At 48.2% G+C, this 25305-nt stretch overlaps 1 protein-coding gene across 2 annotated transcripts in view; it reads left to right on the forward strand.

Moving 5' to 3' along the window:
* The first annotated feature begins 261 nt into the window (after nucleotides 1-261).
* Nucleotides 262-25305, forward strand: part of LOC136579764 (galectin-9-like) — a 54663-nt gene continuing 29619 nt past the window's right edge. The window contains exons 1-2 of one of the 2 annotated variants that reach the window (XM_066579827.1): nucleotides 262-321; nucleotides 18994-19068. In XM_066579827.1, the coding sequence (XP_066435924.1) occupies nucleotides 19039-19068 (30 nt within the window). In that variant the 5' untranslated portion in view covers nucleotides 262-321; nucleotides 18994-19038. Of the gene's footprint in view, nucleotides 322-8881; nucleotides 8971-18993; nucleotides 19069-25305 lie in introns of those variants that run through there. The other variant, XM_066579828.1, reaches the window with a different exon arrangement.

A 25305-nucleotide genomic window follows, 5' to 3' on the forward strand; every position in this document is an offset into this window, starting at 1 on the left:
ACAGTTACAGCACCAATGGTTACACTCTATGGTTAAGGCATGGAATATGCTTCTGGTTAAAACATGTTAAATGAAAGCTGTGGCCTACCCCACTTCACTGAATTTCATGGTGTTGCGTGTCTTTTTCTTAAAGGAAGCAGCACAAGGAGTTGGGTTGGGTCATTATACATGCAGTCTTGGAACTCCACACCCAGAGGATGTGTCTTGTAGGAGGTAGCATCTATATATACTGTTGCTTTTCTATTATCAGCTTAAAGCACCCCTGTAGAAGACTCCATTTACACCTTTTTTTCCAGAGCCAATTTGCATTCATTGCTGACTGTAAGTACGGATATTAAATTCATTTATTTTCAATCATACAATTGATATTTGCATATCACATTTGTGTTTCTAACTGAGCTTTCATTTATGATTGCTTGTGGGCTGAGCTTGATGAAAGTGAATGTCCACTTCTGAACTTCCCAAATTCTGTGCAGATTAACTTCATCACATATCTTTGCAGGTCAGCTCTCTGTTTTCTGTAAGAGAGCTCCAAATCCTCTGTTATCCTACACACAGCCATTGGGCTATATAATAAGAGGCATACCAACTACCAATAGGTAATTTTAGTAACCCAACAGATATATCCTGACTAGCTGAAGAGCACTAAATAAGGGATTGTTCACACGGTGTTTTACAACACATTGCATGATTCCATTCTGGGGTTCCATCAGAGCTCTAGAAGACAGCATTGTAACAGAACCCCCAAACGGCATCATTCACTAGCATTGTGAAATGGACATCACTTTGGTGCCATTTTACAAGTTTTCTGTTTGTGTCCATTTTATTTGAAGTACCGAATAAGTCGGTTACGCTATTGTATACTGCAAATAAAATGGAAACAAACGAACTATTGTAAAATTGTGACCAAGGTGATGTCCATTTAACAATACACATGAATGGTTCCTTTTGTTTGCATTCGGGGGTTCCAACACAGTGCTTTTATTCCGCAAGCAGGGGCGTAGCTATAGGGAGTGCAGGGGTAGCATTTGCTACCGGGCCCTGGAGCCTTAGGGGGCCCAAAGGCTTATTCCCGCTCGGAGGGGAGGAGAGAAGCAGGGAGCCGGTGAGGGGGAGGGAGGGGGCTGCTTAGATGGAAGCGTGTATCGGCCGGCCGTGAAGACGCCAGCCGATATATGCTCATATTAATAAGCCCTTACAAACAGCACATGGTAGGTAGGGGCCCGGTTATAGATTTTGCATTGGGACCAAAGAGCTTCTAGTTGCACCTCTGTGGGCTGCAACTGTGACAATATCTTTGAATGGGATCCAACAGCATGTACAGTAACGCTGTTTGCACTCTCCCTAAGGGCTTATTCAGACGATTGTCTGAATAAGCTCTAAGACTTAAAATGTATCTGCACGTTCAGATGACTTTTCAGAATAAGATGCCAGTGTGTACAGGAGGAATAACACTATATCTGCCCATTACTTATATGCTGCATTTATCACCAGTTTTCTCTTCTGCAGACTGTATCTTTTTATTCCTGCCCTTTTAAGGATCTTTCACGTGAGACAGAATAGACCGTATTACGCACCGCAAGCCACGGTAAAATTAAAATTTGCAGACTACCTTGAAAAAGCAGAAAATCCTACAGACTAATAAAAGACATATAGCGCTTTCTATACACTCCTATGTGGGCCGTCTTCAGCTGCCATAAACAGACGAAAAGCAGTGATGACAGCCGAGGGGGCACAGTGCTCAGGTGAGTGCTACAGCCCCCTCATTCTAGCAATCAGCGGGGCTCTCAGCAGCCAGACCCCTACTCATTAGTACTTTTGAAGTGTCTCTATGTTAAAAGTTAGCTAAAAGTGTAGTTAGTCTTTCACTGAGTACCACATTATAGCAGTTTAGCTAAGAAAATATCTGTACTAAAACGGTATTTCCCATTACTTTAAAATGCTTCACAACAGCGGTGACCTTCTATAGCCAGTGATTGGCTGCAGCAGTCACATGTCCTGGTCAGCAGCAACCAGAAAGGATAGAGCGCTAGAGAAGCAATTTTACGTCATGAGAAAATCCCTTTAAGGATCATTATAACTAAAGCAACTTTTTAAAGATAGTCTGTTAGCTCCTATCAGCCCCATAAACTTAGGTTATTGGCTCATGGGAGCTGAGGCACTGCCTCCGAGGATGTCACTTGCATTCACATGGCCATATTTTGGGGCCATGTGCTCTCCATGTATTCTATGGACAACACACAAATCTGTAATAGCCTTTGAGACTATTCACATGACTGCTTTTTCACGCAGACCAATGTCCATGTGAAAAGAAAACGCCACGTGTTTTATCCTCACTTGAATTCTTACACTGAATAAGCTCTTATACTCGCCTTCCTCTCCGTTCCATGCTTGTTTGCCTACAAAGCTGCCACTCATTCTATAGAGCGGACAACTTATGCATGAGCACATAATGAAGAGGAGTAATCTTGCTCACATGAGTAGTCTGCTGTATACAACAAGCACCGGCTTTGTGGGAGGACAGTGAACAACCGGGGATGAAGACGAGTATAAGAATGAGATCCCCCAACTTAGCGCCCAGCTCCTAGGCACCTCTCCCTTCAGTTCATGGGGCTCATAAAAGCTTACAGAGTAAGGTTATGCTTACATCAGCGCTGAGGGACTGACTGGTAAATTTTACCCAAGATGGCAAGTATACAACACTGGCCCATGAGTAGCGGCCCAACCTAAGGGCTCTTTCCCACGAGCATATACCGTCCCCCTGTTTTTACAGCCGGCTGATATAAACTGTGATCTGATGCATTGAATTCCAATGTATCAGATCACATGGCCGTATTCCTGAGAAATAAAAGCACTCGGCCAGGCCAATATAGCACCAGACGTCTTTATGTCAAGCCCAAAAGATAGTCCTGGAACTATCTTTTGGGCCGGAATACGTCGGCCGCTGCATGGGCTCCACGGTAGCAGCCGGAGGTGGGAGGAAGTTTAGCAGCGTGGCTGCTAAACTCCCTCCCTCTGTCCTCCCCCCACGCAGGATCACTTCTGCTCTCCTCCCTGCTCGCTCGAGGCAATGGGAGGGGGCAGGACAGGGCGGGGCTAAGCACCGCCCCGTTCCGCTTCCTCCCATTACTGGCTGCGGACAGGGGCGGAACATGGGTGGAGCTCAGCTCCCAACCTCTCCCTGCCACCTTGTCCAAAGCCATCAATGGGAGGAGGCGGGGTGGGCCAGCACTTAGCTCTGCCCCCGCCCATTGCAAAGAATGAGTAGGGTGGAGAGCAGAGATGAGCCTGCGATAAGAAGGGAGGGGAAAGGGGCGACGGCATGGTGACCTTGGTGCATATGCGCCGGGGCCTATGCCGTGTGAACAGGTGCACAAACGTTAGATTTGTGCGCCCGTTCACGAGCTTCTACGCCCCAAATGATAGTGTATATCATCCTGCCGTTAAAACGCTGGCCGATATATGTATGTGAGAAAGAGCCATAAGGATGTATCCACACATAACGGATTTGGTGCAGATTTTCTGCAGCACAAAATCTGCACCAAAATTTGTATCAAAATCCACAACAAATTCAAAGGGTGAAGTCTGCTGCGCATCGCTGTCTAAACTCGACTAAATCTTGCAAATTTTAATGCATATTTTGTTGTAGATCTGCACCAAAATCTGCCACAGAACAATTATGGTTTAAAAAAATTTTGATAGAGCGTTTGAATTTGAATGATAATCATTCGGTGTATACACAGCCAACGCATGAATGATGAACGTAATTCATTCGCTTATCGTTCATTTTATGCAATTATAAAAATATTTGTTGGCTCGTTTGCTAATCATTCGCTTTAAACGCTGATTGTTCAGTCGTTCTCATTCACTGGTACAGCCAACTGAATGACTGAAAGATCCAGTAAAAAAATAGACGATTGATCTTTGTGTTTAAACTGACCGCCCAAGCGAATGATTTCTTGCTCCTTGTAAAAGTAACCTTATGATGGAAACACAAGGTGCAGCTAGACCACCGCAGGGGCACTATTACTTAGCTGGACCACAACAGGGCACTATTATTGGCAAAACCATTGCCACACGAATTATTGGCAAAACTGTGTGGTTACCGGTCAGCCACACCGTTTCCTTCCATATTTAACTTATTTATCAATTTAAAATAAATACAGCATCAGAACTAACCTCAGTACATGAATACAGCACCAGAACCAAGCTCATAACATAAACACAGCACCAGCACCAGAGCCAAGCTTGGTACTTAAATACTGCTCTAGAACCAAGCTGATAACAAATACAGGACCAGAACTAAGGCCATAAGTAATTCAGCACCAGAACCAAGCTCATAACATAAACACAGCACCAGAACCAAGCTTGGTACATAAATACAGCATTAGAACCAAGTTCAGAACATAAATACAGTATCAGAACCAGGAAACTGCAGCTCTACACAGTGATAGTGATTACAGTGCAAGTACCCTCCAGTGATTCCAGTGATGACGTTTGTGTTTTGAGTTGTCCATTTCGTCCAGCCACAGGTCACTTCTGCACACTCTTCCCATCCTGATGCTGTAACACCTAATGAACTTCTCAGTGCTCCCCCTATAGTAATAAAGTGCTTGCTGTGATCCCACTAAGAAGTAGCCTCCCTACTATGGTCTCAATAAGTAATAGTGCCCCCGCTGTAGTCCAGCCATGTAATAGTGCCCTCACTGTGGTCCAACTAAGTAATAGTGCCCCTGCTGTGGTCTCTACTTAGTAATAGTGCCCCCGCTGTGGTCCAGCTAATAGTGCCCCTGTGATAGCAGAACTAAGCTTCCTACATTGACACAATATCAAAAACAAGCTTACTAATTAAAAATATATACAGAAAAAGCAGAGAAAATTTACCCATGGTATAGATTTTAATTCTACAGCCTGTGAAATTATTTTGCGGATTTTCCCAGCAGATTTCACATCTTCAAATGAGGGGGTGGAATCCGCAACACAATATGCGGAAAAGCCACATACAGATTTTGTTGTTGATTCTTTTCTGTAGAATCACAGCATAATATGCAGCAGATATTCCTGTGTGGACATATCCTTAGGGAGCATTCCCATGGATTTTTTTCACTAAATTGTGGGATTTTGTCTGGAGGTTCTGTCACAGCTGCACAAAACGTCATTATGATGAAACTCCCTCAAATAGAACCATTCATTAGTCAAATGGACAACACTTTGGGGTCAGTTTAATAAGGGTTCTGTTTGTTTCCATTAACTTTGGAGTACAGAATAACATAGTTGACTGTACTAATCTATAGTCTCTATCGTAGTCAACTATGCTATTCTGTTCTCCAGATATCATGGAAACAAATGGAACCCTTGGCAAACTGACATCAACGGTGACTGTTTTACTAATGACAGTGAATGGTTACGTTGGGGGAGGGGATGGTTCTGCCACAACACTGTGGTTTCATATCTGCACTTGGAGTTCCGCTTTCCTGATCTATTGTGGTCTGATGCAGATGTGAAACCGGCATTACAAAACCTCCTAACAGATTCTCACAGTGTAGGGAAAACCTCTATGGGAACGCTCTCTTAGGGTGTGTTCACACATTACGGATTTACTGCAGCTGTAGTGGCCCAGAGTTAATGGGGTCCCCTCCAAATGTTCTATGTTTGTCTCGTGTCACTATCTTGTCAGTGTCTTGTTTGTAGAATGCATCAGGTATATGTGTATTGGATGGTTGCAGGACCGAAAAGGTTAATGTCTGGTATGTCCTGTCCTGTCTGGAAAATGTATCGCTTTGTATGCCTCGCTTGTGGTCATGTGATGATGCTTGATATAAGAGAAGCACGTGGAAACCGCATGAGTCTAGAGAGGGAAAGAAACCGCTAAACAGGAAGAAGTGTGAGTTACTGGCAAGAGAGAGTGAAGGAATGTTACTGGAAGAGTTAAATGCCTACAGATAACTAAGACTGTAGAGATCCAAATACCCTGTGAATCCTCCCTGCGTCACTATTGTAAGAACTGTTTGGACTGTTAACATTGACACTCGTTCAGTAAATGAGCAAACCATTCCTGGTTCCTGTTCAGAAAAATATACTTTGTGAGTGCACTACTTTATTTCTCAGGATCCACAGCAGAGGTTGGCATCACGAGTGACAAATTGGGCTACAGGTAACAATGGTTACTATCCCTGTGACCTCCCCCAGCAGTAACGAGGTCGGGTCCCGAGCTACCTTTAGGGAGGAGATGGTAGAGCTCCGTGACAAGGTTAACATCTCTACCCCTTGGCTGAGGGCCTGCTCCTCGGATGCTGCACAATCTTCACTCCTTCAATTTGAATTCCATCGAAAGGCTAAAATCTGTTGCAGATCTCTACCAAAATCAGCAGCAAAATCCACATCAAATCAGTAACATGTAAAGGCACCCTTGGGCTAAATTCACAGAAGACGGAATTGGTGCAGATTTTCTGCAGCGGAAAATCCATGCCAAAATCCACGTCAAATTCCACAACTATTTGCCAGAAATTAATGAACAAATAGCCCAACATTTTTAAAGACGAATGTCATATCCAGCTCTGCTGCAAAAACAGAAGAAGATGACCATGGGGCAGATTTATGAGACTGTCGCTACAAATGGCACTAACATTTCCTAATAATGCAACCAATAATGATCATTTTCATTATGGCTGTATCGATAATAACTGGCCATAATTACTAGTCAGGCCTTTACTCATTGTAACTCAGATGCCATTTACTACGTTCACGGGCCATTTCCTCATCGTTATCAGTGCGAGTTACTAGTGCACTTTGCTTGAACTTTTCCTTCCTGTTTTTATTTTTGTTTGCTAACCATGAGTACAGTTAAAGGAACTGTCCAAGGTTAGAAAGATTGAGTTCTTTCAAATTTAGCACAACACCTATCTACAGGTGTAATGTGTTATAGCAGCTCTGCCCCATTCACTTCAGTAGAGCTGACACAACCCGTGTACAGGTGTGGTACTGATTCTGGGAGAAAGAAACAATGTATTTCTTATGATATACAGTATATATGATAGTAACAAAGTTGATCCAGAGGAAGGCATAAGAACCCCATAAGGCAAAAATCAATTTTGCTACACCTGAGAAAGACCCCGGAGCACCTGGTTCGAATAAGACGTAACAGTTGTCCAAAAGGATAGAAATACACACTATGTAAAACTCGGAGAACAGAAGTGACAAGAACAAAAGTAAACAATAAGGGAAAGGGAAATCTCGTCCTGTCTAACAAAGACGGGAAAATCTTGCCTAAAAGTAGGTCAATGGCTCTGACTTGGGTGGCCCCACGTCCGGAACCTGGGTGTTACCTAAACTGTCCCTAGATAGAAAAGTGGATGTCAATTATCACATGTAAGCAGCAATGATGACAACAGATAGGAAGCAGATGTTACACCAGCATAATACGTATGAACATCAGGGACTTATCTGACTGTGAGATGGCACCAGACGACGTGAACCAGACCAGAACTCCACCATCTAGAGGAATAACCAAAACCCTATGCATGGGGGTGGTGGTGGTGGGGAATTTTGTATACTACAACAAAGGCTGATTTGGTTGGCTGGGGGACCCACCTCCCTGCTGACTAATCAGTCCACACAGCAACAAACCAGTGTTTACACATCAGTGCCTAGCGCTGCAGTCATAGGATGGACCAACGTCGTGATGTCAGCCCCCCGAGCCTTCTCAGACAAGAATGCAGTTACTCGAGAAGAGCAATGCTCGCTCGAGTAACTGCCTTATCCGAGTGTGTTCGCTCATCTCTAGTCACAGTCCATAGATTCAGTATATGTAAATAATAATGTTAGAAGACACAGGAGAAGCTCGTCCATGTCTTATCACTAGAGCGGCCACCTTTACCGACTAGAAATAAAAGCCAAGCCTAAAAGGAATCTGTTGCCTACTTGTAGCCCTATATGCTAAGCTTATGGACTGAAAGTAGGTAACCTATGGAGCCTGGGGATGTAAATTTTATAATCTCCCTCCCTATTGTTTTCCCGGTGTCAGCTCTAAAAAATGCTCCTCAATGCATTGAGCGGCGCTGCTAAGTAGGAACGACTGGGGTAGGTAAGCCAGCTAAAAAGTTGTACACTAGCCATACGCAGTGAGTGCCAACTATAAAATACAGCCTGGCCAGAGTGGTTTGGAATGGGGACAACTCTGATCTCGACCTTTTATATGCCTCTTTCAATACTGACTGTGGAATATAAATGGCTGGACAGACGAACAAAGCTACCTCTGTTCCCCCATCGACTCCTCATGACAAGATTACATGGTGCCTCTTAGTTGCCATGGTAGCCTGGGTCCTAGTGGAAGCACCCAGGCCTGCCATTGATTTTGTATTATTGCCTGAATATAAAGTTGTGTGTACCATAAATATAAACTACAGCTCTCCCTGCAAAAGAAAATCTCACACAGCCCCATCAATGGAAAAAGAAAAAAACATTTGTGTCTCAAAATGTGGTGACAAAAAGCAAATTTGTTTTAAAAAAAGGTATTTTTTTATTATCTTCTCCTTTGGTAAGTCTCGCTCTTTTCATCAAAACTAGTGTAGTTGGTAAGTCACTTAGGGCTAACAATAAAACTAATAGGAATGGGGTAAGTACTATGGCAGGCGGTAAATTTAGAATACTGGATGTGGATCTCATGAGCGCCTCATGGAACTGGAATCAGAGTTAGGGCTTATTCAGATGGATGTATTTTCTGCCCATGTGCTGTCTCTTCTTTCCCCGAAAATAAGAGTGTCTTATATTAATTTTTGCTCCAATAGATTTAACTTTTTTACCTGTATAGCTGCCTGCACACAATTTATATTGTCTTTTTTTATTAACTGTAACTAGGGCTCAATTTTGGAGAAGGGTTTATACTTCAAGCATCCTCAAAAATCCTGAAAAAGCATTCTGCATCCTCAAAAATCCAGAAAAATCTTGATCAATCTTATTTTCAGGGAAACGGTATGTATTTCATGGACAGCACATATAACCATTATAACCTACAAGTCCACAGATAGCATAGTATACAGAGAGCTGTCCGTGAGCTGTCCAATGCAAGTTGTATCTGAGATTCTCAGGCGCAACTCACAATATGGCCTTTTGAATGAGGCCTTAAACTTTATAGGGGAGTTATGGATTTGTAGCAGGATTATTTTTCATGTATGTGCAGCGAGTCAGACCAGACCTAAGATGGGCAGCAGAGGAAAAGCCCAAGCCTGTGGCAGACAAAATAATAATATGAAAATCAGTAAAATAAATACTTCTTTCCTCTGAAGTGTAGTGCGGTACCTCAGTGCAGATGGTGAATGGTGGGAAGAGTAAAAACATTGAACAGTTTATTGTTTCAGAACAACAAGAATCTTCAGCTTTTTCAGTGCAGGTTTAGAATTACTTTGCATTTCTTAGTACAATTAAGAGTTACGTTTCTTTAAGGTGCAGTTCACATTTAACTTTACTTAGAGGAGTCGATTCCGAAATGCACTGTAGGAATCCGGCATATTACAAGCTATAAAATCCTCACAAGAATAATTATTTCAATCCTGTATCTAAATAAGGGAGATGGAATAATACCTTCACCGTGCCACCTATTGGAAGGCAGCATTCCTTCAAGCCAATGTCAGACTATAAAAGCCTTGTAACAATGACTGGGAACTAATGAAGGGCAAGTACCCTGAAACAGCTGTCTGTACATGAAGTCTGGCTTTGCTTTTAATTCCCAGTCATTGTTACAAGGCTTGTATAAAAAGTCTGACTTTGGCTTGAAGGAATGCTGCCTTCAATAGGTGGCACTGTGGAGGTATTATTCAATCTCCCTTATTTGCATATTATAACTCGGCACAAGCTTTCTTAAAGTGACAGTACTCCAATATCATCTACAACACAAAATGTACTCCTGCCAACATACTGTATACATCTCCGGCATATCTCTCGCCTTGTAGCTGCAGCAAAGTATGTTTTCTCACATTACTATCAGCATCTTTTGCAACTTCTCTTGACTGTAAATCATCGTTGACTGTAGTCCCCGATCTCAAACTTTCTGTAGGAGCAGCATCCTTTCACACAGAACGCTTAACATATCATAAATGTCACTAATACTCAGAGGTTGTCACACATTACTTGCGGCTCTATTCTCACATTCTACTGGAGTGTGTACTACCACTCTGTATCATGTGCCCTACTGGGCCATTACATATCTTGTATCATAAACACATCATATACATTACACATCATAACATGTTACATCCTAACTAGAGATGAGCGAACGTACTCGTCCGAGCTTGATATTCGTGCGAATATTAGGGTGTTCGGGATGCTCGTTACTCGTAACGAGTACCACGCGGTGTTCTGGTTACTTTCAGTTTCCTCTCTGAGACGTTAGCGCGCTTTTCTGGCCAATTGAAAGACAGGGAAGGCATTACAACTTCCCCCTGTGACGTTCAAGCCCTATACCACCCCCCTGCTGTGAGTGGCTGGGGCGATCAGATGTCACCCGAGTATAAAAGTCGGCCCCTCCCGCGGCTCGCCTCAGATGCCGTGTGAGTTAGTGAGGGAAAGTGCTGTTCTATTGGAGTTGCTGTAGGGAGAGTGTTTGTAGTGAGTGTAGGCTTCAAGAACCCCAACGGTCCTTCTTAGGGCCACATCTACGTGTGTGCAGGCTGCTGTTAGCAGTGGAAATTTTTTTTTTTTTTTTCTCAAAATCGGCAGTGCAGAGCATTGCACCCGGTATTATGTACAGAAGTGGTGCTTAGGCAGGGAGAGTGTTAGGAGTGAGTGTAGCCTTCAAGAACCTCAACGGTCCTTTCTAGGGCCAAATTTAACCATGTGCAGTACTGTGCTGGCTGCTGTTAGCAGTGTTGCATTTTTTTTTTTTTCAAAAAATCGTCTGTGCAGAGCATTGCACCCTCCATTGATACTACAGGGACAGAATTGTGTAGGCAGGGCCACAACACAGTTATTGTTCATTGAATATCCGCAGTGGGGCCCTCCCTTTGCAAAAAAGCGAAAAAATTATATTTGGCCTGCCTGTGTCAGTCCTAAGGTCTCCGTGTACGTGTGTGCTGCGTGGAGAACGTACAAAAATCAAACGCAACCAGCTACGGTTTACTGCAGGCTTGCGCCATTGTCTTTCCTGACTGGCAAATACCTGCTCTGCCAGAGTTAATAACTCTGCTGCACTAAAGTTGTGTGACACTTTTTCAGGGCCACACCACAGTTATAAAAGTTATTGTTCATTGAATATACGCAGTAGGGCCTTCCCTTTGCAAAAAAGCGAAAAAATTATATTTGGCCTGCCTGTGTCAGTCCTAAGGTCTCCGTGAACGTGTGTGCTGCGTGGAGAACGTACAAAAATCAAACGCAACCAGCTACGGTTTACTGCAGGCTTGCGCCATTGTCTTTCCTGACTGGCAAATACCTGCTCTGCCAGAGTTAATAACTCTGCTACACTAAAGTTGTGTGACACTTTTTCAGGGCCACACCACAGTTATTAAACGTATTGTTCATTGAATATCCGCAGTGGGGCCCTCCCTTTGCAAAAAAGCGAAAAAATTATATTTGGCCTGCCTGTGTCAGTCCTAAGGTCTCCGTGTACGTGTGTGCTGCGTGGAGAACATACAAAAATCAAACGCAACCAGCTACGGTTTACTGCAGGCTTGCGCCATTGTCTTTCCTGACTGGCAAATACCTGCTCTGCCAGAGTTAATAACTCTGCTACACTAAAGTTGTGTGACACTTTTTAGGGGCCACACCACAGTTATAAAAGTTATTGTTCATTGAATATACGCAGTAGGGCCTTCCCTTTGCAAAAAAGCGAAAGAATTATATTTGGCTTGCAGGCTTGCGCCAATTTATTTCCTGCCTGGGAAATCAAATCACTGGTAATACAGCATGCTGAGGGGTAGGGGTAGGCCTAGAGGACGTGGACGCGGCCGAGGACGCGGAGGGCCAAGTGAGGGTGTGGGCACAGGCCGAGCTCCTGATCCAGGTGTGTCGCAGCCGACTGCTGCGCGATTAGGAGAGAGGCATGTTTCTGGCGTCCCCACATTCATCGCCCAATTAATGGGTCCACGCGGGAGACCTTTATTAGAAAATGAGCAGTGTTCGAGCAAGCTATCATCCACCCACAGTTCTGCGCCATCCAGTGCTGCAAATCCGAATCCTCTGTCTGCTGCTCCTCCTTCCTCCCAGCCTCCTCACTCCACTACAATGACACATGCTCAGGAGCGGGAACACTCCCAGGAACTTTTCTCGGGCCCCTGCTCAGATTGGGCAGCAGTGGTTCCTCTCCCACCAGAGGAGTTTATCGTCACTGATGCCCAACCATTGGAAAGTTCCCGGGGTCCGGGGGATGAGGCTGGGGACTTCCGGCAACTGTCTCAAGACCTTTCAGTGGGTGAGGAGGACGATGACGATGAGACACAGTTGTCTTGCAGTGAGGTAGTAGTAAGGGCAGTAAGTCCGAGGGAGCAGCGCACAGAGGATTCGGAGGAAGAGCAGCAGGACGATGAGGTGACTGACCCCACCTGGTGTGCAACACCTACACAGGACAGGTCTTCAGAGGGGGAGGCACGGGCAGCAGCAGGGCAGGTTGCAAGAGGCAGTGCGGTGGCCAGGGGTAGAGGCAGGGCCAGACCGAATAATCCACCAAGTGTTTCCCAAAGCGCCCCCTCGCGCCATGCCACCCTGCAGAGGCCGAAGTGCTCTAAGGTCTGGCAGTTTTTCACAGAGACGCCTGACGACCGACGAACAGTGGTGTGCAACCTTTGTCGCGCCAAGATCAGCCGGGGAGCCACCACCAACAGCCTCACCACCACCAGCATGCGCAGACATATGATGGCCAAGCACCCCACAAGGTGGGACGAAGGCCGTTCACCGCCTCCGGTTTGCACCGCTGCCTCTCCCCCTGTGCCCCAACCTGCCACTGAGATCCAACCCCCCTCTCAGGACACAGGCACGACCGTCTCATGGCCTGCACCCACACCCTCACCTCCGCTGTCCTCGGCCCAATCCAGCAATGTCTCGCACCGCACCATCCAGCCGTCGCTAGCGCAAGTGTTGGAGCGCAAGCGCAAGTACGCCGCCACACACCCGCACGCTCAATCGTTAACCGTCCACATAGCCAAATTTATCAGCCTTGAGATGCTGCCGTATAGGGTTGTGGAAACGGAGTCCTTCAAAGCTATGATGGCGGCGGCGGCCCCGCGCTACTCAGTTCCCAGTCGCCACTACTTTTCCCGATGTGCCGTCCCAGCCCTGCACGACCACGTCTCCCGCAACATTGTACGCGCCCTCACCAATGCGGTTAGTGGCAAGGTCCACTTAACTACGGACACGTGGACAAGCACAGGCGGCCAGGGCCACTACATCTCCCTGACGGCACATTGGGTGAATTTAGTGGAGGCTGGGACAGAGTCAGAGCCTGGGACCGCTCACGTCCTACCCACCCCCAGAATTGCGGGCCCCAGCTCGGTGGTGGTATGTTCGGCGGTGTATGCTTCTTCCACTAAAGCACCCTCCTCCTCCTCCTCCTCCTCAACCTCTGTCTCGCAATCTAGATGTGTCAGCAGCAGCAGGACGTCGCCAGCAGTCGGTGTCGCGAGGCGTGGCAGCACAGCGGTGGGCAAGCGTCAGCAGGCCGTGCTGAAACTACTCAGCTTAGGAGATAGGAGGCACACGGCCCACGAACTGCTGCAGGGTCTGACAGAGCAGACCGACCGTTGGCTTGCGCCGCTGAGCCTCCAACCGGGCATGGTCGTGTGTGACAACGGCCGTAACCTGGTGGCGGCTCTGCAGCTCGGCAGCCTCACGCACGTGCCATGCCTGGCTTACGTCTTTAATTTGGTGGTTCAGCGCTTTCTGAAAAGCTACCCACGCTTGTCAGACCTGCTCGTAAAGGTGCACCGGCTCTGCGCACATTTCCGCAAGTCCCACACGGACGCTGCCAACCTGCGCACCCTGCAACATCGCTTTAATCTGCCAGTGCACCGACTGCAGTGCGACGTGCCCACACGGTGGAACTCTACGCTCCACATGTTGGCTAGGCTCTATGAGCAGCGTAGAGCTATAGTGGAATACCAACTCCAACATGGGCGGCGCAGTGGGAGTCAGCCTCCTCAATTCTTTTCAGAAGAGTGGGCCTGGTTGGCAGACATCTGCCAGGTCCTTCGAAACTTTGAGCAGTCTACCCAGGTGGTGAGCGGCGATGCTGCAATCATTAGCATCACCATTCCTCTGCTATGCATCTTGAGAAGTTCCCTGCAAACCATAAAGGCAGCCGCTTTGCGCTCGGAAACCGAGCCGGGGGAAAACAGTATGTCACTGGATAGTCAGAGCACCCTCCTGTCTATATCTCAGCGTGTTCAGGAGGAGGAGGAGGAGCATGAGGAGGATGAGGAGGAGGGGGAAGAGACAGCTTGGCCCACTGCTGACGGTACCCATGCTGCTGGCCAGTCATCCTTTCAGCGTGTATGGCCTGAGGAGGAGGAGGAGGAGGAGGAGGAGGATCCTGAAAGTGATCTTCCTAGTGCGGACAGCCATGTGTTGCGTACAGGTACCCTGGCACACATGGCTGACTTCATGTTAGGATGCCTTTCTCGTGACCCTCGCATTCAACGCATTCTGGCCACTACGGATTACTGGGTGTACACACTGTTCGACCCACGCTATAAGGAGAACCTTCCCACTCTCATTCCCGAAGAGGAAAGGGGTTCGAGAGTGTTGCTATACCACAGGACTCTGGCGGACAAGCTGATGGTAAACTTCCCATCCGACAGCGGTAGTGGCAGAAGGCGCAGTTCCGAGGGCCAGGTAGCAGGGGAGGTGCGTAGATCGAGCAGCATGTACAGCCCAGGCAGTGCAACAGTCTTTAAGGGCCTGGCCAGCTTTATGGCTCCCCAGTAAGACTGTGTCACCGCTCCCCAGTCAAGGCTGAGTCGGCGGGAGCACTGTAAAAGGATGGTGAGGGAGTACGTAGCCGATCGCACGACCATCCTCGGTGACGCCTCTGCCCCCTACAACTACTGGGTGTCGAAGCTGGACACGTGGCCTGAACTAGCGCTGTATGCCCTGGAGGTGCTTGCTTGTCCTGCGGCTAGCGTCTTGTCGGAGAGGGTGTTTAGTGCGGCTGGGGGAATCATCACAGATAAGCGTACCCGCCTGTCAACCGACAGTGCCGACAGGCTAACACTCATCAAGATGAACAAAGCCTGGATTTCCCCAGACTTCTCTTCTCCACCAGCGGACAGCAGCGATACGTAAGCAATACGTAGGCTGCACCCGCGGATGGAAGCTACGTTCTCTCTCACCATCCAAAACGGGGACATTTCTGCTTCATCAATCTGTGTCTAATATTCCTCCTCCTCCTCCTGCTCCTCCTCCTGAAACCTCACGTAATCACGCTGAACGGGCTATTTTTCTTAGGGCCACAAGGCTCACTCATCTAATTTTTCGAAACAATTTTTATATGTTTCAATGCTCTTAAAAGCGTTGAAACTTTAACTTGAACCAATTTTTCGTTAAACTGGGCTGCCTCCAGGCCTAGTTACCACTTAAGCCACATTAACCAAAGCGATTAATGGGTTTAACCTGCCATCTTGGTTGGGCATGGCCAATTTTTACTGAGGTACATTAGTACTGTTGGTACACCAATTTTTTGGGGCCCTCACCTACAGTGTAATCATAGCAATTTGTATGTTCTTCGCCTGCACTCATGGTACAGAAGTGTGTGTGGGGTTGGCCTACACTTTAGCTATATAAATGTAACTTGGGCCTTGGCTATACTAAGGCTACTGAAATGGAACTAAGACTGCGCTCCCACTATACTGCTGCTTCAGAATTGTTACAGGGGCCTGTCTTGAGTGCTACTATTGCTGACATGGAACGAAGACTGCGCTCCCGCTATACTGCTGCTTCGGAATTGTTACTGGGGCCTGTCTTGAGTGCTACTATTGCTGACATGGAACGAAGACTGCGCTCCCGCTATACTGCTGCTTCGGAATTGTTACTGGGGCCTGTCTTGAGTGCTACTATTGCTGACATGGAACGAAGACTGCACTCCCGCTATACTGCTGCTTCGGAATTGTTACTGGGGCCTGTCTTGAGTGCTACTATTGCTGACATGGAACGAAGACTGCGCTCCTCCTATAATGCTGCTAGTGATATGTTAGTGGGGCCTGTCCTAATGCTACGGCTGAAATGTTACGAATTATGGGCTCTGCCTATACCGCTGCTAATGGTATGTCTCTGGGGTGTGGAAACAGAGGCTTCCCAAAGACATGATGGCGGCAAGGCCATTTCCCACCAACGCGGTTACTGTTAAGGTGCATATAACCACGGACACATGGAGAGGACACGTAGTGCCTCAAAAACATCCCCCTCCTCCTCCAACAGGGAAAACATTCTTGGCAAATGCCTTTGCATTGGTTCGTCTGGTGGCAGTCCAAGAATTTCACCTTTACCGACACTACAATAGAGCCCCCCCACCATCCCCCCGCCACGGCCCACTTAATCCTGGCCACATTCCGAAAACCAACAAAATAAAACCGCGCTACTAGGTCCGCAGTCACCACCACATTACCACCAACGCGGTTACTGTTAAGGTACATATTACCAGTCTGACTGGGGCACGCAGACACCTTGACAGAATGAATAGTGTGTGGCACATAGGTTCCCCATTGCTATGCCCACGTGTGCAGCTCCTGATGGCGGTGGCACAGGATTCTATTTCTCATTGCTTCTGTACAGCATTGTGGGCTATCGGCCCGCCCCTTTTAAAGAGGGTCACTGCCTAGCCATGCCAACCCCTCTGCAGTGTGTGCCTGCGGTTCCTCCTCATGGCAGACGCACTTCTAAATAGACATGAGGGTGGTGTGGCATGAGGGCAGCTGAAGGCTGCGCAGGGACACTTTGGTGTGCGCTGTGGGGGGGAGGGGGGGCGGTTGGTCAGCATGTAACCCAGGAGAAGTGGCAGCGGAGTGTCATCCAGGCAGTGATTGTGCTTTGTTGTAGCTAGTGTGGTGCTTAGCAAAGGTATGCCATGCTAATGAGGGCTTTTCAGAAGTAAAAGTTTTTGGGAGGGGGGGGCCCCACTCTTGCCGCTATTGTGGCTTAATAGTGGGACCTGTGAACTTGAGATGCAGCCCAACACGTAGCCCCTCGCCTGCCCTATCCGTTGCTGTGTCGTTCCCATCACTTTGTTGAATTGCCCAGATTTTCACACATGAAAACCTTAGCGAGCATCGGCGAAATACAAAAATGCTCGGGTCGCCCATTGACTTCAATGGGGTTCGTTATTCGAAACGAACCCTCGAGCATCGCGAAAAGTTCGTTCCGAGTAACGAGCACCCGAGCATTTTGGTGCTCGCTCATCTCTAATCCTAACCATATCACAAAACTATCACCCAGCAAGAAATGAAATATACAGAGGTCAGCGTAGCGCTCCTGCGGTCATATATAGTGAGATATAAGATATTAAATGAGGACTTACCCGGTACTGCGCAGGGTCTTATACCAAGACAGGCCCTGCCAGCACCTCTCGGTCCAAGATCGCCTTAAAATTTTTGATGAAAATTCTTCCTCCACATCCACAGATTGGGAGAGCTGCAGGGTTCCTTGAGTGCCCCAAGGAGGAGACCCAATAAATTCAGGAAAATGGTAGAAAGAAAAATGACCCCAGCGCTCGCTGGAGAAAAATTCCAATATGTATGGAAATAACTAGTTTATTTTGCAACGCGTTTCAGCCACTGCACGTGGCCTTTTTCAAGCAAGGATTTGCTTTAACCACAATCTATGGCGCCATAATTACTGTCCCGTGAGTCCATCCCACACCCTGGCCAGGGATTTTATGCTATACAGTCCCAGGGATAGCAGCACACTCACGTGCAAATTAAACCTCTTTTCTAGACTGTTCTTGCTTTGCTCTTCATCTGCGCATTTTCTGGGTTGCAGATCTTTCAAAGTGTTTGTGGCATAACTTTGGCTTGGTTTCCAGCACTGCAGGGAGGGAGACTCCCTCTCCTGCCATGTTCTGCATTACCACAAGGGTCCAGTCAGTCTCATCTTCAGCCCCAGGACATCAGGGCCCTTTGGTCTCCCCCTCTCTGGGCAGCTCCCCACTGTGTAGCCCTGCTCAATGGCCACCACCCCTTTAAAACTCTGTTTGCTGGTGCTGCTCACTTCTGCTCGCCTCAGCTGCATTGTGATTGTGACACAGCTGCAATTACTTATATACTGGAGCTTGTAAGAGCCGGGAACTTTACAGATGTTTGCAGACAGGACCTCCCTTTATACATTCTGCCCTACGGATCTTCTGGGTGGTGATGTACTAGTAGCATCATCGCCTGCGTCCCACAGACAGAGCCTCCTTATAGCACTCTCCCTTCTCCACAGCTACCTAACAGGCAGGGGTCAGGGCTTGAACCAGCACCTCCATGTAACTTCTCTGACTGCCTCCCCTTTCTGGCTGTATCTGTCTTGCCAGCGGAGAGGAGCCTCTCTACACAGCGTCAAAGCGCTGACAGGTTTGGTGCTTCAACGCGTCTCGCAAACACCAGCACTCGGACAGTCCTTCCATTTCCCCACTCCCCCTTCTGCCTAAGCTCCAAGGGGAGTGGGGTCTCCTGCTGTGGCCATCATCCACTTCTGACAATGGCTGGATGACGCTGTATTCTGTAAGGGGTAGCGTGCAGCACCACCCCTTTATTATAGAATATCATCAGGCAACATGGAAATAAATTGGAAGTTTGACAATTTGTATAATTTTAAAGCATTATTGACCAGATTTCTCTGGATCCACGACCTACAGTAAGAATATGATTGGAATAAAGCTCAAAATAATTGAAATTAGCATGCAGAATAAAGTAATGTGTGATGAAAAGGTTGTATGAGCAAGACATATATACCTGCTGAATGTAATAAATGACCCTCTGTACTAACCTACAACACTTCTTGTGTTCTCTCTCCTAACAGTCTTTAACTTCTTCCCCTCAGAAACAAAACTCTTCTGCTTATTAGTCTTCTGCAGCATCAGACAAGATGGCAACGTTCGCTCCCATTTACAATCCAGTAAGTGATCATCTATTTGCTCCTTCCGCTGTTCTACATACTGAAATATAAGATGATGATTAGGTTTGTTGGGTTTAGATAATGAAGGTTTGTTTGAAAAACAGATACAGAGATTAATAATTCCTACAGCAGTGATCTAGAGTCAGGTAGTGCCTGAGAAAAGTTAAAGGGGTTTTCCAGGCAGCACCCACAGTCATCTGTACCTGTATCGATACCTAAAAAAAAACATCCTGCAGTCATCTGCACTTGTACTCATACCTAAACCATATAGCCTGCAGTCATCTGTGCCTATACCCATACAGCCTACAGTCATCTGCACACGTACCCATTCCTAAACCATACAGCCTGCAGTCATATGTACCAATACCTAAACCATACTACTTGCAGTCACTGTACCTGTACCCATACTTAAACCATACAGCCTGCAGTCATCTATACCGGTACCCATACCCAAACTGTACAGTCTGCAGACATCTGAACCCATAACTAAACCATACAGCTTGCAGACATCTGTACCTGTACCCATACCTAAACCATACAGCCTGCAGTCATCTCACCAGTACTCATACCTAAACCATATAGCCTACAGTCATCTGTACCTGTTCCCAAAACTAAACCATACAGCCTGCAGTCATCTGCACCTGTAATAATACCTAAACCATACAGCCTGCAGTTATCTGTACCTTTACCCATAGATAAACCATACAGCCTGCAGCCATCTGTACCCATACCTAAACCATACAGCCTACAGTAATCTGCACCTGTACCTATACAGCCTGCAGTCATTTGTACCAGAACCCATACAGCCTACAGTCATCTTCACCTGTTCCCATACCTAAACCATACAGCCTGCACTCATCTGTTCCTGTACCCATACCTAAACCATACAGCCTGCAGCCATCTGTACCCATACCTCAACCATACAGCCTACAGTCATTTGCACCTGTACCTATACAGTCTGCAGTCATTTGTACCAGAACTAGAGATGAGCGAACGTGTTCTTCCGAGCTTGATATTCGTGCGAATATTAGGGTGTTCGGGATGTTCGTTATTCGTAACGAACACCATGCGGTGTTCTGGTTACTTTCACTTCCTTCCCTGAGACGTTAGCGCGCTTTTTTTGGCCAATTGAAAGACAGGGAAGGCATTACAACTTCCCCCTGTGACGTTCAAGCCCTATACCACCCCCCTGCTGTGAGTGGCTGGGAAGATCAGGTGTCACCCGAACATAAAAGTCGGCCCCTCCCGCGGTTCGCCTCAGATGCCGTGTGAGTTAGATGAGGGACAGTGCTGTTTGTACCGGAGCTGCTGTAGGGAAAGAATTGGTAGTTAGTGTAGGCTTCAAGACCCCCCAAAGGTCCTTATTAGGGCCACTGATAGCTGTGTGTTGGCTGCTGTTAGCAGTGGCAATTTTTTTTCCCTCAAAATCGGCTCTGCAGAGCGTTGCACCCGGCATTAGGGACAGAAGTGCTGCATAGGCAGGGAGAGTGTTAGGAGTGAGTGTAGCCTTCAAGAACCTCAACGGTCCTTTCTAGGGCCATATTTAACCGTGTGCAGTACTGTCCAGGCTGCTGTTAGCTGTGTTGCATTTTTTTTTTGCTTCTCAAAATCGCCTCTGCAGAGCATTCCACCCTCCATTGATACTGCAGGGAAAGAATTGTATAGGCAGGGCCACAACACAGTTATTATTCATTGAATATACGCAGTGCTGCCTTTTGCTTGTAAAACAAGTGAAAATAATTCTATTTGTCCTGCCTCTGTCCGTCCTAAGGGCGGTGGACACGTGTCGGCTGCGTGTGCAACCTGTAAAAATCAGACGCACCCAGCTACGTTTTACTCCTGGCTTCGCCATTTGCTTTCCTTAATTGGGAAAAAAAATACCTGCTCTGCCACAGTTAATAACTCTGCTACCCTCACGTTCTGTGACACATTAGCAGGAAAACAGCACAGTTATTAAACTTCTCATGTTCATAGAATATACGCAGTGCTGCCTTTTGGTGCAAAAAAAGGAAAATAAGTCTATTTGTCCTGCCTCTGTCCGTCCTAAGGGCGGTGGACACGTGTCGGCTGCGTGTGCAACCTGTAAAAATCAGACGCACCCAGCTACGTTTTACTCCTGGCTTCGCCATTTGCTTTCCTTAATTGGGAAAAAAAATACCTGCTCTGCCACAGTTAATAACTCTGCTACCCTCACGTTCTGTGACACATTAGCAGGAAAACAGCACAGTTATTAAACTTCTCATGTTCATAGAATATACGCAGTGCTGCCTTTTGGTGCAAAAAAACGGAAAATAATTCTATTTGTCCTGCCTCTGTCCGTCCTAACGCCGGTGGACACGTGTCGGCTGCGTGTGCAACCTGTAAAAATCAGACGCACCCAGCTACGTTTTACTCCTGGCTTCGCCATTTGCTTTCCTTAATTGGGAAAAAAAATACCTGCTCTGCCACAGTTAATAACTCTGCTACCCTCATGTTCTGTGACACATTAGCAGGAAAACAGCACAGTTATTAAACTTCTCATGTTCATAGAATATACGCAGTGCTGCCTTTTGGTGCAAAAAAACGGAAAATAATTCTATTTGTCCTGCCTCTGTCCGTCCTAAGGGCGGTGGACACGTGTCGGCTGCGTGTGCAACCTGTAAAAATCAGACGCACCCAGCTACGTTTTACTCCTGGCTTCGCCATTTGCTTTCCTTAATTGGGAAAAAAAATACCTGCTCTGCCACAGTTAATAACTCTGCTACCCTCACGTTCTGTGACACATTAGCAGGAAAACAGCACAGTTATTAAACTTCTCATGTTCATAGAATATACGCAGTGCTGCCTTTTGGTGCAAAAAAACGGAAAATAATTCTATTTGTCCTGCCTCTGTCCGTCCTAAGGGCGGTGGACACGTGTCGGCTGCGTGTGCAACCTGTAAAAATCAGACGCACCCAGCTACGTTTTACTCCTGGCTTCGCCATTTGCTTTCCTTAATTGGGAAAAAAAATACCTGCTCTGCCAGAGTTAATAACTCTGCTACCCTCACGTTCTGTGACACATTATCAGGAAAACAGCACAGTTATTAAACTTAGATTATTCATTCAATAGAGGCAGTGAGGCCTTTCGTTTTCCAAAAAGGGAAAAAATTATATTTGGCCTGCAGTCTTGCGCCAATTTATTAGCTGCCTGTGAAATCAAATCACTGGTAATACAGCATGCTGAGGGGTAGGGGTAGGCCTAGAGGACGTGGACGCGGCCGAGGACGCAGAGGGCCAAGTCAGGGTGTGGGCACAGGCCAAGCTCCTGATCCAGGTGTGTCGCAGCCGACTGCTGCGCGATTAGGAGAGAGGCACGTTTCTGGTGTCCCCACATTCATCGCCCAATTAATGGGTCCACGCGGGAGACGGTTATTAGAAAATGAGCAGTGTGAGCAGGTCCTGTCCTGGATGGCAGAAAGTGCTTCGAGCAACCTATCGTCTACCCGCAGTTCTGCGCCGTCCACTGCTGCAAATCCGAATCCTCTGTCTGCTGCTCCTCCTTCCTCCCAGCCTCCTCACTCCACTACAATAACACCTGCTCAGGAGCGGGAACACTCCCAGGAACTGTTCTCGGGCCCCTGCTTAGATTGGGCAGCAGCGGTTCCTCTCCCACCAGAGGAGTTTATCGTCACTGATGCCCAACCATTCGAAAGTTCCCGGGGTCCGGGGGAAGAGGCTGGGGACTTCCGCCAACTGTCTCAACAACTTTCTGTGGGTGAGGAGGACGATGACGATCAGACACAGTTGTCTTGCAGTGAGGTAGTAGTAAGGGCAGTAAGTCCGAGGGAGCAGCGCACAGAGGATTCGGAGGAAGAGCAGCAGGACGATGAGGTGACTGACCCCACCTGGTGTGCAACGCTTACTCAGGAGGACAGGTCTTCAGAGGGGGAGTCAAGGGCATCAGCAGGGCAGGTTGCAAGAGGCAGTGCGGTGGCCAGGGGTAGAGGCAGGGCCAGACCGAATAATCCACCAAGTGTTTCCCAAAGCGCCCCCTCGCGCCATGCCACCCTGCAGAGGCCGAGGTGCTCTAAGGTCTGGCAGTTTTTCACAGAGACGCCTGACGACCGACGAACAGTGGTGTGCAACCTTTGTCGCGCAAAGCTCAGCCGGGGAGCCAACACCAACAGCCTCACCACCACCACCATGCGCAGACATATGATGGCCAAGCACCCCGCAAGGTGGGACGAAGGCCGTTCAGCGCCTCCGGTTTGCACCCCTGCCTCTCCCCCTGTGCCCCAACCTGCCACTGAGATGCAACCCCCCTCTCAGGACACAGGCACTACCGTCTCCTGCCCTGCACCCACACCCTCACCTCCGCTGTCCTCGGCCCCATCCAGCAGTGTAGTTCAGCGCACCGTCCAGCCGTCGCTTGCGCAACTGTTGGAGCGCAAGCGCAAGTACGCCGCCACGCACCCGCACGCTCAAACGTTAACCGTCCGCATAGCAAAATTCATCAGCCTTGAGATGCTGCCGTATAGGGTTGTGGAAACGGAGTCCTTCAAAAGTATCATGGAGGCGGCGGCCCCGCGCTACTCAGTTCCCAGTCGCCACTACTTTTCCCGATGTGCCGTCCCAGCCCTGCACGACCACGTCTCCCGCAACATTGTACGCGCCCTCACCAACGCGGTTACTGCCACGGTCCACTTAACTACGGACACGTGGACAAGCACAGGCGGGCAGGGCCACTACATCTCCCTGACGGCACATTGGGTGAATTTAGTGGAGGCTGGGACAGAGTCAGAGCCTGGGACCGCTCATGTCCTACCCACCCCCAGAATTGTGGGCCCCAGCTCGGTGGTGGTATCTGCGGCGGTGTATGCTTCCTCCACTAAAGCACCCTCCTCCTCCTCCTCCTCCTCCTCTGTCTCGCAATCAAGATGTGTTAGCAGCAGCATGTCGCCAGCAGTCGGTGTCGCGCGGTGTGGCAGCACAACGGTGGGCAAGCGTCAGCAGGCCGTGCTGAAACTACTCAGCTTAGGCGATAAGAGGCACACGGCCCACGAACTGCTGCAGGGTCTGACACAGCAGACCGACCGCTGGCTTGCGCCGCTGAGCCTCCAACCGGGCATGGTCGTGTGTGACAACGGCCGTAACCTGGTGGCGGCTCTGCAGCTCGGCAGCCTCACGCACGTGCCATGCCTGGCCCACGTCTTTAATTTGGTGGTTCAGCGCTTTCTGAAAAGCTACCCACGCTTGTCAGACCTGCTCGTAAAGGCGCGCCGGCCCTGCGCACATTTTCGCAAGTCCCACACGGACGCTGCCACCCTGCGCACCCTGCAACATCACTTTAAGCTGCCAGTGCACCGACTGCTGTGCGACGTGCCCACACGGTGGAACTCTACGCTCCACATGTTGGCCAGGCTCTATGAACAGCGTAGAGCTATAGTCGAATACCAACTCCAACATGGGCGGCGCAGTGGGAGTCAGCCTCCTCAATTCCTTTCAGAAGAGTGGGCCTGGTTGGCAGACATCTGCCATGTCCTTGGTAATTTTGAGGAGTCTACCCAGGTGGTGAGCGGCGATGCTACAATCATTAGCGTCACCATTCCTCTGCTATGCATCTTGAGAAATTCCCTGCAAACCATAAAGGCAGCTGCTTTGCGCTCGGAAACGGGGGCGGGGGAAGACAGTATGCCGCTGGATAGTCAGGGCACCCTCCTGTCTATTTCTCAGCGCGTACAGGACGAGGAGGAGGAGCATGAGGAGGATGAGGAGGAGGGGGAAGAGACAGCTTGGGCCGCTGCTGACAGTACACCGGCTGATTGCCTGTCATCCTTTCAGCGTGTATGGCCTGAGGAGGAGGAGGAGGAGGAGGAGGAGGAGGATCCCGAAAGTGATCTTCCTAGTGAAGACAGCCATGTGTTGCGTACAGGTACCCTGGCACACATGGCTGACTTCATGTTAGGATGCCTTTCTCGTGACCCTCGCGTTGCACGCATTCTGGCCACGACGGATTACTGGGTGTACATACTGCTCGATCCACGTTATAAGGAGAACCTGCCCACTCTGATTCCCGAAGAGGAAAGGGGTTCGAGAGTGATGCTATACCACAGGACCCTTGCGGACAAGCTGATGGTAAAATTCCCAGCCGACAGCGCTAGTGGCAGAAGGCGCAGTACCGAGGGCAAGGTAGCAGGGGATGTGCGTAGATCGAGCAGCATGTACATCCCAGGCAGTGCAACAGTCTTTAAGGGCCTGGCCAGCTTTATGGCTCCCC

Source organism: Eleutherodactylus coqui, chromosome 10 (assembly GCF_035609145.1).
Source record: "Eleutherodactylus coqui strain aEleCoq1 chromosome 10, aEleCoq1.hap1, whole genome shotgun sequence".
NCBI classification, from domain to species: Eukaryota; Metazoa; Chordata; class Amphibia; order Anura; family Eleutherodactylidae; genus Eleutherodactylus; species Eleutherodactylus coqui.